Source organism: Leptidea sinapis, chromosome 10, assembly GCF_905404315.1.
Source record: "Leptidea sinapis chromosome 10, ilLepSina1.1, whole genome shotgun sequence".
Lineage (NCBI taxonomy): Eukaryota > Metazoa > Arthropoda > Insecta > Lepidoptera > Pieridae > Leptidea > Leptidea sinapis.
Window position 1 is genome coordinate 14,368,726 of NC_066274.1, and position 14,976 is coordinate 14,383,701.

The 14,976-nt window shown below is 34.4% G+C and overlaps 1 protein-coding gene across 6 annotated transcripts; it reads right to left on the minus strand.

The window, feature by feature from the left end:
• Positions 1-7,861: 7,861 nt before the first annotated feature.
• LOC126966338 (macrophage mannose receptor 1-like) lies at positions 7,862-14,779 on the minus strand. 6 transcript variants are annotated; one of them, XM_050810334.1, is made up of 6 exons: positions 14,707-14,729; positions 14,002-14,134; positions 11,217-11,463; positions 9,125-9,325; positions 8,256-8,504; positions 7,862-8,180 (listed from the first exon to the last, which is right to left on the minus strand). In XM_050810334.1, exons 3-6 carry the CDS (start codon positions 11,452-11,454, stop codon positions 7,945-7,947), a joined length of 924 nt encoding a protein of 307 aa, XP_050666291.1. In that variant the 5' UTR covers positions 11,455-11,463; positions 14,002-14,134; positions 14,707-14,729; the 3' UTR covers positions 7,862-7,944. The 6 variants fall into 6 exon arrangements, with proteins under 6 accessions (XP_050666291.1, XP_050666289.1, XP_050666287.1 ...); XM_050810332.1 differs by having other exon boundaries at positions 11,217-11,468; XM_050810330.1 differs by lacking the exon at positions 14,002-14,134 and having other exon boundaries at positions 11,217-11,468; positions 14,707-14,779.
• Positions 14,780-14,976: the final 197 nt, after the last annotated feature.

Here is a 14,976-nt window from a genome sequence, read left to right on the forward strand (position 1 = left end):
CTTTTATTTGCAGGTAGCTGATGTAATAAGGAGTAACTTAGGCTACGTTTATTTTAGAAAAAATCTTTTATTTTATAAAAAATAAAGAAATGTTGCGATGTCCGAAAAACGGTCTAACTCTAAAAATAATGTATATGGCAAAATAACGTTTGCTGGGACACCTAGTATTATAAATTATGTAGATATCGAAAAGTATAAATACATTTAAGCTCAGATAGTTTTTTTTTCGGGATGAGGAAATATTTATTTAGATTATTCTAATTATATATTTCCAAATGTTACATACTAACGATCATGTTTGTCTAAGTGATTCATGAGAGATGAGTTACAAAAATTAAATTTGAATACAACATTTATGAACGATGCAGGACTAGAACCCGCGACCTCTCGCGTTCCGTGCGAGCGCTCTTCCACTGAGTCAAGCGTTCGAGTGACGTATCATTGATACATCTTGTATGTCTTGTTCAACTCTCAGGTTGTGGCTTCATCTACAGGATCTACTTTACAGTTGTTAACTGATATCACTTTAAAAAAATACAAATTGAGATATGTATGAAATTTTTTTAGAAAAACAATTTCACGTATGTACCTCTAGCTAGTTAAGTCGTAACATTTAAATGGCTTAAGAGCAAAAGCAAAAGGTATCAACTAAAACTGAAATTATTTTGAGTTTAAGGCTGTTCTAGGAGTGCGTATCTGGTTGTGAACTCCCACGCGAAAAGCTAAGTTGGAACAAAAACAGATAATTAAATATCTTATATCTTTAAAAGAGCAATTCTTGTCTCTATATATATATACATATATATATATATATATGTAATCTGAGTTTCGGAAGTGGCTTAAACGATTTTCATAAAATTTAGTATTCAGGGGAATTCAGGGGCGATAAATTGATCTAGCTAGATTTCATTTAAAAAAAATGTAGTTTTGTCCGTGTTTTAATGAGAAACAGCTAGAATAACATTAGAATACAAAGGCAAATTTTGCTACTATATACAAGTCTATAAAAGCTCAGCTCATTGGGTGATCCGGAAAGCAGAAGACCCCGGTTTGACTCCAGATGTCCTATTAGTTTTTTTTGTTTAAGTTTTATACATTATTAAAATTCCGAGCAAGTTCCGGATGTTTTTTATTTATATAAGAGGGGGAAAGTGGGCAAGAGATGGAAACTCATAGACGAACAAAAACAGGGGGCAAGAGATACGATGTCAGTCTTTAAGTTGAGAGTACGACCCTAAGTTGTTTTAGTATAGGAAAACAGCAGCTGATAATTGATTTCACAAAGTGACTGTGATAGGCAAAAAGTTCCTCGTAAGACGTGCGGTTGTAGAATGCCAGACGTCAACACAGTATTGGTGGAACTTGCACTGACCTATATACCACTTGACTGGCGGCTGTCAAAGTACTTTTGTGCCTGTTTGATATTCGCCAATTTGGCGCTGTTGGCCATGTAGCGAGAGTCTGCGGAACTAAAAATAGTGATGACAACCGCAGCTAAACAAACATCAATAGGAAAACTATTTACAAAAAAAAAATGTGTACTTTATAACGTTGACTCCTGAAGTATAAATAACACGGAATACCACCGAAATTAATTCAAAATACAAAAATACTTCAGAGTATTTTACGTTTCTCTCGCAGCCATTTGTACTATACGTCAAAATTAATGCTCAGGACGCTCGCGAGTGGCGCTTCAAAAAGGCACAAAAAAATTGCTGTCAAACATATGGAACAGCCTGTCCAGTGGTATTTATACAGGTCAATGGGAATTTCACATTTTGACGATTACGCTTTAACATTAGTTTGGTGGTGAAATTAAAACATCATACATCAAAAAATACTAGTTTTTTTTCTGATTAAATATCACATTAAATAATATAAACTTTCTATGGGAGTTAGCTGAAAACGAATTAATATCAATTGAACTGTTAAGTTTATCTACCGCCATAAACACACCATAACTGTCACAGTTGGCTTCACTGTTGTGGGTTCTAGTGTTTTGAGCTACATAACAAAATTTTCTTAATCAGAGTTTTTGCGAACAAGTATGAATAATATAGTAGAACAGAATACCTTAATTAAATAAAAATGATTTTTGCGATTGTAATAATTTCGCACGTAGTCGATTCGTAGATCGTCAATGATATTATAAATACTGATGCTTAAATGCCTCTGCTTGTGGCGGCGACGTCGGGCGGGTCGTTCCCTTCCTTAAAATTTGGTCGAAGGAGGCGATGGCTGGTCCATGCGTCATGCTCGTGACCGGGTGCTACTCGTGGTGGCTGGATGATCTTGTTACCGGGAGGTCTGTTTAATGTGTTTTTTTTATTATTATTATTATTATTTCCTTTAAAGTTATTAAATATTTTATTTTATGAAATGCTCACATAATGCCTCTATTTATTTACGGTATGTGTGGATTGATGCATCTACTATACTCAATAACTCTTATGTTTATAACTATTAATTTACTGTTTTTTTCTTTTTTTGACTTACTCGTGTAAGCCTTTCATGTGTAGTATAAGTAGCTAAAAAATATTTTTTTCTTCAAAACCCCATAGAATTAAAAAAAAGGTCTTTGAGAATCTTTATCATGAAATATTAACCAATTTATTACACAAGAATTATCGCTATAGAGCTTGGGCCCAAATGTGTATGGGAATTCGGTAACCTTTTTTGGTTGCTGGTATCAACCCGATTAACTTTTCTAAGTACTCCCCGTGATATATGTAGTAGGAGATGCAGAGAGAATCTACACCTGTATGCAACGCCAAAGAATCAAGTTGATCGGAGATGACTTGGCCATCGATGATTCGAGCCGCTCTTCGATGTATGGCGTCAAATGGAAGAAGCTGGTACTGGGGAGCTCCCACCTATAGTCGGAAATGTAATTCAAAGCGAAGATGTAAACAGAGAAATGTCACGGTCAAAATGACAATTCAAAGATAATCAACATTTTTCTAGGTAGTTTAATTACAAATCTATTTTTATTCACAAAAAATAATATAAAAAAAATAAAATTATTTACAATTAAGTAATGTCTTTATTTGATAATGGTAGGTGGTAAAAAACCAAAAATAATTGTTTACGTTTTTCTTGTGTAGACGAGCTAAATGTTCAATCTTATTGCCAGTGTCAAAACAAAGTTTGCACAAAAAATTTACATTTTAATTTTAGGCTGTTTTTTATGCTATATTACAAAGAGAAAACGTTGTACAATATTCATTTTTATGTATTTACACAACACTTATAATTTTAATGTTTTTATTTTATTAAATTAATTTTATTATATTTCGACACACACAATGGAAAAGGTTATTATTTTTAGTTGGCGACATCATTGTTTACATTTTCAATCCACCAACCAATCTCGAACAATGTGTGACGTTGACGTGCCACATGATCTGTTAAACTTTGCTAATAATTAAAACTAAAATGCCGGGTTGCGTGGTAAAACTTTGTAAAAATAATACTACAAGAAATAAGAAAGACACTGGGATCACATATCAACAGAAAGTATTTTGTTTTTTATTAATTTCAATGTAAAATAACACGAAGCGTATGTTACCAAAATTTTAAAGATGCCATTGAGTGTCAAGATGCCACGCACACAAGCATCTAATAGTTGCCGTAATAAAAAAGCTATCGTTCTTAGGTAGTGCGGTATATGGTTGGAGCGCAGCAGGACCAATCCTTAATCTAAGGTTATGTTATTGATACTGCCGATGGTAAATAAATTTATATTTCTGTCTGTGTGTTCATTAAGGGAGTTAAGATAGAACAACAAATAATCGTCACACTTAACCCGCGAATGTCTCAAATAATGGGTCTGTATCTTAGGACTTACACGCGAATGAACGTTGCAGATTGTGACGAAATGTGGCGTAAGTAATACTGTTTAATGTCGTATGAAAGAGCGTTATTGCTCTATCGGTTCTATATTTTTTCTGGTGATTCAATTACTGTCGATCTCAACAAGTGTGTTATAGATAGCTATTTTCATATATACATTCTTGAAGTAAATTTTCTTTAAGTGTGCTAATAATGATTGTTTTCATTATAATCATTATCAGCCGGAAGACGTCCACTGCTGGACAAACGCCTCCCCCAAAGATTTCCAGGACGATCGGTCCTGCGCTGCCCTCATCCAACATATTACTGAGATCTTGACCAGATCGTCGGTCGATCTTGTGGATCCACTACCAACACTGCGTTTTCCGGTACGTGGTCGCCATTCGAGAACATTATTGCCCCAACGGCCTGCTGTCCGTCGAACTATGTGCCCTGCCCACTGCCACTTCAGTTTCGCAACGATTTAGGCTATTACGGTGACTTTGGTTCTCCTACGGATCTCCTAATGACTGTCTTATTTCACTGGAATCAATATTTTTGAAAAAACGTGCACGTGAATGACCACAGACATACAATATAGTAGCGTATAGACAAACAGAGCCTGCGAGAAAGAAGATACAGCAATCCTGCATCTTTAGTGGAAATCCAGCAAGATAGAAAAGGATAGCGAATCTATTGTAACTCTAATCGATTTTCATTGACAAGTAAACAATCACGGTTGGAATTATCTTCTTCGTATTTTGAATATCAAGCCACTCGTGAATTTGTAACACACGGTAACATTCGTGAATGGAGGTAGCACGTGTGAACTTTATCAAGCCTAGTGTACATATTATGAGACATTCCTAACATTATTGTTGATATGTTTTTAATGCAAACATATATTTTTCGAAGTGAAACTTCTTTATCGACGTATGAGAGAAAGTTTATAGCAAACCGTCACGATTTTCGGTTACACTTCTCACATGTGTACTCTGATACGCACATGTTATTTTTTATTATGAAACTAAGTAAAACTTAACAAAACATAATGTGGTAGCAACTTCTATATCAGTAAATAATTTTAAAATACCTAATAATTATTTGTATGTGATGATCATGTACATGTCTATAGTTGTTTTAGCTATATTTTTATGACAATAAGTGGGTAGACGAATATTTACTTTATTTTCGTTGTCAATACTTAGTTTATGTAATGTTCGTTATATAATATTGTTGTTATAGTTATTTTTAATAAGTACTATACTACAATATATCATATATCAAATGATAAATAATGTATATGTTCTTTAATTACGTTGAACACATATCATATAAATATCCTGCGAGGCTGGAGTATAGCAATACATCAATCAGCTGTTGTCATGCTGTCAGGAGGCTCGCTATCAAATAAAATTTAACTCGAAACGTTATGCCTTCCCATAAGCTGTTTATTGCATTTGCTATCTCTCTTATACTGTGGTAATATTTAACCCGTTTCATTGTGTTGCGAAAATAACTAAATTCGTTTCATTATTTGTAAAATATTTTGAAAGATACTACTGAAAGCATTTTGATGAAAGAAACAATTAAATATCTTTTACGAGATTTTTTGGATCAAATGTTTTATAAGGCTTTTCGTTTTAAATGTATTTGTGTAGATATATTTCCCAAATAAACGCGTATACACAATAATAATGCGATTTTACATAGAAAAATAGTTGGTTCAAACCCACGTTCCATTGAACCAGAACTTAAATCTGACCTACTAGTCTACTTTGCCAACCTGGCTCTTAAGTAGTAGTTGAAATTATTGATTGATGTTCACCTACTCCGCGACCAGCTATAATGCGACATGCGATAGATCGATGAAAAATCTGAGACGATCTAATAAAAGCTTCATTATATAAATAATTTTAATTGGATTTCTAGACTTAGATATGTAATGTTTTATATTTTCGTGGGGAATCTCGAATATGTTTGTCAAATGAAACCATTTTTTATTGCTGGAGCAAGAGAAAGCACACGTAATTTTTTACTTTTAAATGTGTTTTCCAAATCGGTCCTGTAGGAGCTTCTTCCAACATGATTGGTAACCCTGGAGGATGGCTATATTTAGGTATTGATTAACTGGTAATTAACTGATTTCTTTGACTTTGATTTTGATTTTGACTTTTTGATAGAAACTTTCTTCCTATAGGCTTCCCAATTTAAAAATAATAAATTATTTATAAAAAAAAAACTATCGTAGCAATAACAATGTACTTGTTTAAAAGAAATCCTTTCAGTTGTTAGTTAAAATAAGCGTGTGTTTCTGTTTAAATGTGATTTGATAATTTTGATTGTTTTAAAGGTTTTAATTTCATGAACCCAATAATATTTTTTAATTCTTCTAGTGATGCTGGAGAGACACGATGGTAAGGCCAGCTCGCTTATCTAACCTTTTCCAAAATAAGAACTATTAGCTATAGGTACATTCTGTTCTTCAAGCTAGAAAGGACATCACCAAAACAGAACTTTCCATGAACACATACATAGTAATGGACGTCTATAATAGAAAATTGAAAGATGAATTAATACGTAATTTTTAGCCTCTCTGAACTTGTCAGTTTTGCTTTCATAATTATATGCAGCGATTTATTCTGCAACTTTCGCCATAATGCAGCATAGAAAAATGTGAAAGATAAAGTTGACGTCCTCATCACTCATCAGTAATAGGTACATGTGATTGTAGATACAACAGTAGACTGTAGTGTTACTAATTGTATAAATAAGTGTCTTCCACAGTGGCTACAATTAGTAACACTACACGTTTGCTTCTATTCTGTTGAAATGACAAGTTCCATGAGTTTTTTATTTAAAGCAATTTAACGAGCCAAAATTCACGAATATAAAACTTCAAAAATCATTCGTGTACAATAAATTTGATAATTATGCCAATATCTATAGAGAAATTGGGCATCTCCTTTACTATGACTTCTCTTTATTAGCTATTAATATTAAAAAACAATACAATTCATAGTTCAATTTGCATTATTTATATAAATGTTACGGGGACCTATTACGTCAAGATTTTGACCCTATTTGTTGTAAATTTTCCCAAGCCCGCGAGCGAGGACAGCGGACATCTCTCTAATCATAGACACCAGACGCCCACTCCAAACTACCTTAACTGAATAACTTCGTAACATTATTATGTCAGGTTGCCTTACAAAATTGGATCTTCTGTTTTTAAATTCTAACGGTCTTACAAATAAACTTGGTATAAAGTTATACCTGACAATAAACCAAGAATATGCTAAATGTTTACAAATAGATATTTTGCATAATATGATTGATTTATTCGGATGTAAAACTATTCCCGCGTTTTTTTCGTAATGCTTTATATTTTGGAGAATTTGTTATTTCCATTTATTAGCAATTAAATCAAACGATTAACAGGCGTTTACTTCTGATAAATTGCTTGAGCTACTTTGATTGGATGGATTTTATCTCAAAAATGCTTTGTTCCCATTGGTCATCGTCTAGATCAGCTTGCTGTACACAATTTACAGATGTCAAAAAATATTGTGCAAAATACTAAGTAAATGTAAAGTTAAATGCGGACTTCCGTGCATTTTAAATGATTTATCTAGCCGATAAAGCAGTAATAAGCGATAAGAAACGTAAATAAAAATTACTTCATGATTGCCAATTGAAATGAATTTATAGGAATTGCAGAACTGTCAATACCAACAACAAAAGAAGCAATGTTCCGACTCTCTTAAATGCAACCTTTTATAGTGAATCTTAAACTTAAACGGTAACTTTTCTTTGTCTGTTAGTAATTCTAGTTAACCGTGACTGACTTCATACCTTAAGATAATAATTATGTTAAGTTAAGAGAGAGTGCAACAGTCAAATTTTTTGTAGAAATATCGCTTATTAGCGACATTAAAGTTATTTCAAACTTAGTAGGATAGAATGTCAAGGATTCAGCGATTTCTCAATAAATAATTTACACACTACTGAAGTTATAGTTACAAGTTTAGCAGTTTTATAATTTCAGGGCTTTATATTTTTCTCTATAGACAAGCTGTGTGTGTACACACAAATAAATTGTTCATCTGGAGTTTACACTTCTTGTTCACTATTCAGTTCTGTCGTTGTCTTAATGATTTCTGTAGGCTTTGTGTTTGGTTTGGCTCCATTGATAACCCTTTCACATAGAAACATTGCAGGTTTCTCACAGTTCGTAACTTCTAAAAAGCCTGTCCTAGATATTACTCCACAACGTTGTTGCTTATCGGGTATGTTGTTAGCTTGTAGTGGATTCCATGAGGCATATCCAGCAGCTTCGAGAGTTTCACCTAGATATGATATTATTTATTTATCTATGATTGAAATCGTAATAGCAAATAGTAGTAAAATTTTAATATACTTGCCTATGATTGTTCTATATTGATATGGAAACATTAAATCACTGAATCCTATATACAAAATATTTGGGTCTGGAGTGTTACTGTTAAGATGATCTCCAAGAAAGCTTACAAAAACGCTAGCTTCCTTAGCAGAGTTGACAATAGCCAATCTACCTTCTTCCAAACGGCACGCCAAATACGCATCGTGCCAAGACAATGGTTCCGAGTGGAATTTAAAACATTTGTTATTTATTTTTTGATGACGAGTGTAACCTAAAAATATTTTCAAGAAATATATTATATTTTGACAAATAAATGAACTTATTTACAATTTTCAAGTTAGATAAATTGCTTTTTATTCTATCGAACAAATCCATTGGCAAGCTTTTTTGTCCATTTTCACAAGAGGTAATAATTGTATCTGATTAAAATTTCAACCTCGCGACGGAACGGATTTAACATAATTTTATTATATTATAATATTTGTTGGAATTTTGATTTCATATAGAATATAATAAAGAAAACAGTACATTACATCGATTTGGTAATTGTAGCTGAGGTAAAATGATATATTCTTCGTGCTATTCTACGTTTTTAGAAAGAACAATTTTGTAAAAATATTGCAAAGATGGTTTTGACAATTAATTATTAAATAATGAATACGGCTGTATGGGCTTGAACCCTTTGCCTGTCCTCATAATGGACGAAGAAACCCAGAAAAAAAGAAATAACGAATGACGCAAACGTCAGAAAATTTTAGGAGCCAACTTCTACATGTTTCTTTTGTGTTAACTTCAAAAATACAGTCAAATTGAGAACGTCATCCTTTTCTAAAGTCATTTAAAATACACTAATTTATCAAACCTGAATTAGATACCTAAAGACTTTGTTACCCATATCGAAGTTTTTACAAGGCTGATTGTATTTGGTGTCGTTGCCCAATATTTTACAGACAAACGGATGGATGTCAGTGCAAGGGCGGTCATCAAATAAGCCTTCCCTGGTCATCACTACGCAATGCTCACTGTTGTTAAGATGGTCTGGTCGACCTTCAGCCCACAATAGCTCCAATATTGTTCCAGTAATGGGCTCGCCTGTTAAAAAACGCATTTTTGAACAGTTTTTCTGATTAAACGTATTCTGTTATTTATTATTATTTCTTTTATTATTATTATTTATTCTGTTATTACACTAAGCTATGAATTTCTGATGAAAGTTCTCAACTATGATTTAAGGTTTTTTTTTATGAAAATAAGATGGGAGAGGAGTAGGACATTCAGCTGATGGTAATTGATACGCCCTACCCATTACAATGCAGTGTCGCTCAGGATTCTTGAAAAACCCAAAAATTCTGAGCAGCGCTCGTCACCTTGAGACATAAGATGTTAAGTCTCATTTGCCCATTAATTTCACTAGCTACGGCACCCTTCAAACCGAAACACAGTAAAGTTTAGACATTACCCATAATCTAGCCGGCTTCCTGTGCAAAGAAGCCTCCCACTTGTAACGGTTTTAAAGTACATCTGAATTTGCAACATTATTATTATTTTCTATAGTCCACCATTAAAATATATACTAACCACTCTTAATCCTCAAACTTTTTCAGTCGGGAAGGGGGCTCAAAGCAATTTATTCAACATTACTATTTCTCAGTATGGCATGAGGATGGGTAGAAAAAAAATGAAATAAAATTGTATACTCATAGCTTTTATATTTAATTAAATGGAACTGCTCGTGGCTGCGTTGTGAGGAATATCGTTACATTCCCTAAGGCTAAGATCTATATAGCGAACTTAACATTGCTCAGACTTTACTTGCGTAAGACTTAGCTGAGTGTAAGCTTAGCATTATCTTTGATTACGATTTTTTACTTTTCCGAAATGGTGGTAAAATCTTTAACATTTTTATAACTGTCATTTTGACCGTAGTGAATAAAAGATTTTTCATATTGACTACTTTTACTTTTATACTTTTACTTACATATTAGAATTCTTTAAGCTTCTGGACTGGAACGGACTGGGCATCAACATCAACGGCGAATACACCACTCACCTTCGATTCGCAGACGATATCGTTATCATGGCAGAGACCATGGAAGACTTAAGCCATTTGCTCGATGGCCTCAATACAGCTTCCCAAGGAGTAGGTCTCAAAATTAACATGGACAAGACGAAGGTCATGTGAAATGTCCATGCCACACCTACTCCCATAACAATCGTGAACTGTACTCACGAAATTGTCAACGAGTACGTCTACCTTGGACAAACAATCCAGTTAGGCATGTCCAATTTCGAGAAAGAGGTCACTCGTCAAATCCAACTCGGATGCTGCCCGTTCGGGAAGCTCTGTAAAATCTTCTCGTCCCAAATACCACAGTGTCTGAAGACGAAGATTTTCAACCAGTGTGTGTTGCCAGTGATGACGTACGGTACGCAGACGTGGTCGCTAACTATGGGCCTTATGAGAAAGCTCATGGTCGCTCAGAGGGCAATGGAGAGGTCTATGCTCGGAGTTTCCCTGCGAGATCAAATCAGAAATGAAGAGATCCGTAGGAGAACCAAAGTAACCGACATAGTCCAAACGATTGCGAAACTGAAGTATAAGTGGGCAGGGCACATAGTTCGACGGACAGATGGCCGTTGGGGCAGTAAAGTCCTCGAATAGCGACCACGTACCTGAAGACCCAGTGTTGGTAGGCCCCCCAGTAGATGGACCGACGATCTGGTCAAGATCGCCGGAATACGTTGGATGAGGGCAGCGCAGGACCGATCGACGTGGAAATCCTTGGGGAGGCTTTTGTCCAGCAGAGAACGTCTTCCGGCTGATGATGAATATTAAAATTATGAGGAATCGAAAGAACACACGAGCTTATAGATCCTGGATTGTTTACTAGAGATCTCATAACTTTTTTGACACTGATATAATATTATTACATTATCAGTCTTGATACTATATTTTGTATAAATTTTTGGATGAGATAAGTACCTTTTACTGTAACGTAATGGCCGTCAGCAAATCTGTCATGAATTCCAACAAAAATCGCAGTGTAGTGAGCTTTCATGTTGCTCATTAGCAATTTAAGATTCTCAATTTCATCCAGAGTCCCCGGTATGAGAAGGTTGGTTCCCTCACCTTCACATATTTGTCGCGCTTCTTCCCAATTAGTTGCCAGGTCGTGAAGGCGGTAAAATGTCTTGAATGATTGTGCCCACATGTAGTCCATACGGAATTTCTGTGCTAATCAAAGTTATTTTGGAGTATTTATATTTTTAATCCAACATGAGATTTTCTTATTTTTTCAAGATGTACCGACGATCTGGCCAAGATCGCCAGAATACGTTGGATAAGGGCAGCGCATGACCGATCGTCAGGGAAATCTTTGGTTGAGGCCTTTAACCAGCAGTGGACGTCTTCCGGCTGATGATGATGATGAGATTTTCTTACATCGCTTATTGCGTATTAGAAATGACATCAAAAACAAATCTAAAGGAATTATAGGAATTAATCTTATATCTAAAACATATTCAAATTCAAATATTTGTATCCAAAATAGGATGTGACATCACTTATTGAAAGTCAAAAAACTACCACCCATTCCAAAATGAATGCATCAGGCCTGAGAAGAATGGGCGCAACAAACTCAGTGGCCTTTTTGTTTTCATCAAAAATATGTTTTACAATTAAAGTAATATTTACAAAGTAACACTGTGTAATGAAACTTATTATTTAATAGTCTGAGGGCAGTCGCTCCATTCCCAATCTGTGGTATCATTAAGAAAGTCATTTATGTTATAGTAACCTTTACCACACAAACGATTTTAACAATTCTTTTGAATAACGTAATACTTTTGAGTAACGTGAACATTTTCTGGGATCCTGTTGTAAAAGCATATACATCGCCCCACAAAAGACTTGCTAACTCGACTTAGCCGAGTAGTAGGCATTATAAGGTTATGTCTGTTCCTGGTGTTAACATTATGGTTATGACAGTTTCTTGCAAATTCACTTATGTGCCTATGAACATACATTACATTATTAAAAATATATTGAGAAGCAACAGTCAAGATGTTAATTTCTTTGAATTTTGCTCTCAATGATTCCTTAGGGCCTAGGTTATAAATAGCGCGAGTAGCCCTCTTCTGCAGCACAAATATTGTATTAATATCGGCAGCGCTGCCCCACTGCAATATACCATAGGACATAATACTATGGAAGTAACTAAAGTATACAAGTCGCGCCGTATCTATGTTAGTTAATTGTCTTTGCATAACTAAGTCTGTTCGCCAATCCTTCAGTATGGGGGCCCCATTGTAATTTGGAATCCACAGTAATGCCAAGAAATTTATGTTATAAATTATGCCAGATTCCACCGGTTTTATTACCTCTCCGTTTAACAAAACTCTTGCATCAACATTTTTGACATTTGGTACGGTAAATTTTATATATTTCGTTTTCTTGCTATTTAACAACAGGTTATTAGCGCTAAACCAGTACACGATGTCAGATAGAATATCGTTCACTTCGTCATACATAGCTTGGTTTCTTTTCACTTTGAAAATCAGTGAAGTGTCGTCCGCAAACAATACTACCTTATGTTTTTTCTCTATAAGATTAGGAAGATCATTTATGTAGATAAGGAAGAGGAACGGTCCGAGAATAGACCCTTGTGGTACCCCCATGCTGAGAGGAGACCCAGGAGATCTCCTGCCATTCACGTCAACCTTCTGAATTCTATTGTTTAGATATGAAATCAGAAGATCGAGGGCAGTTCCCTTTATGTCATAGTGACATAGCTTCCTGACAAGCGTTGAATGTTGAACACAATCAAAAGCCTTAGATAAATCACAGAAGATGCCAAGTGCATTCTGCGATTCCTCCCAGGCATCAAAAATATTCTTGATAAGCTCAACACCTGTATCCGTTGTTGAACGTCCCCTAGTAAAGCCAAATAGTTTCAAATGAAGTAACTTAAGAGAGTTAAAGTAAGTAAGTATTTGGCTTAAAATTATTTTTTCAAAAATTTTACTAAGGGTCAGCAAAACCGACACAGGACGATAGTTATTCGGGTCAGAAGAGCAACCTGACTTAACCTTAATATTGGTGTAATTTTACTATGTTTCAGAAGGTCAGGAAACACGCCACGACTAATACAATTATTAAAGACTATTGCAAGATATGGTGCTATGACATCAATTATTGAACTTATTATTTTAACAGAAATGCCCCATATATCAGCAGTTTTTTCATGTCGATATGTATGATATGTGATAGAAACTGGAATGTCAGAAAAAAAAATCTCAAAAGCAGAAGCAACTTCCTGCTGAGATTGAATTATAGTATTGTTTATTGATAAATTGTATTCAATGTTGCGGTCTTTCACTCTTCCAGATTCCTAGTTAATCACATTCCAAGTCATCTTTATTTTATTCGGTGCATTTTTAATTATTTGTCTGATATGCATAGACTTTGCAATAGAACAAACACTTTTAAATAATTTAGATATTTTTTAACATACTCGAGAAAAGATGCATCATGATTATACAATGATCTCGCACTATAGTTCATATAGCCTTTGTCTGCTCCTATGAATGCCAGCTGTTGCCCAATCATTAAATGACAGTATATATAATAAATCTGGTGACGTTATTTTAATTGTAGTGGGATTTATGCACTACAGAATCAATTTAGAGACAATAAATGCCTTTTATGCCTTTTTAAAGTATTCCGGCGATCTTGACCAGATCGTTGGTCCATCTTGTGAGGGGCCTACCAACACTGCGTCGTCCGGTACGTGGTCGGCGGATGATGATTAGGGTAGCGGAGATCGTCGTGGAGATCTTTGGGGTTGACTTCCGGCTTATATGATGATGATGATTTACATCTTGGAAGTAAAACTTATCTCACTGTTAAGATTATTATTAGTTTATTACTAGTTATAATACCCGTTAAATCTATCTATAGCCATCAATATAATATCATAATACGTGAAATGCTATTATTAAGGATGAAATATATTGATAATCCAGTTCATTTTTGTTCGTTTGTTAACATTAAAATGATTATTATTCCTTTTAATTGCTATAAATTTCATTTCACTACACTCCAGAACATGATACTTACAGAAACACTTAAAAATATGACATTACTAGCTGTCACGGCAAACGTGGTATTGCCATAAAAAATTATAAAAAAAAATTTTTTGGGTATAAATCATAGATGTTGGACGATTCAGAGACCTACCCGTTACGCTTTCAAAATTTCATACAAATCGGTTCAACCGATTCGGGGAGATTGTTAATTAACACTGCCACACGAGAATTTTAATAATGTAGATAAGAACTGCCAGTTTGTAAAGCCACTGGAACTGTGGTACAATTTAGCTCCGGATAATATGTAAATATAATAGTATATATTTTGTCACAGACATATTTTCAAAATTAACCCTAAGATATTACCGAAGTTTTATTTTGCTTACCTTTTAAGCGGTGACATTTCAATACAAAAACTAAAACAAGAATTGCTCGGAGCGCTGACATTCTCAGAATAGAGTTATGATATTCACGCCAATTGCAATTGACATTAAGCTGATGTGTTTTTCACATTAATGTTATAATACATTGTTTGAATCGCGGTTCTACCTTCATGTAATTATAATAAATTTAATGAAACGTAACTTAACATATATAAAGCCCAGTGTCCTGATGTTTGTTTCCAGTAAACTCCTAAACTAATGAACGGAATTTAA

What these genes read in the sequence shown, in the direction of transcription:
- LOC126966338 (XM_050810330.1), bottom strand. Translation starts at nt 14,767, where the DNA reads ATGTCAGCGCTCCGAGCAATTCTTGTTTTAGTTTTTGTATTGAAATGT. An exon ending in GAAATGTCACCGCTTAAAAG is followed by an intron (nt 11,469 to 14,706) that starts GTAAGCAAAATA and finishes AACTTTGATTAG; the next exon opens with CACAGAAATTCCGTATGGAC. An exon ending in TCAATATAGAACAATCATAG is followed by an intron (nt 8,181 to 8,255) that starts GCAAGTATATTA and finishes TATCATATCTAG; the next exon opens with GTGAAACTCTCGAAGCTGCT.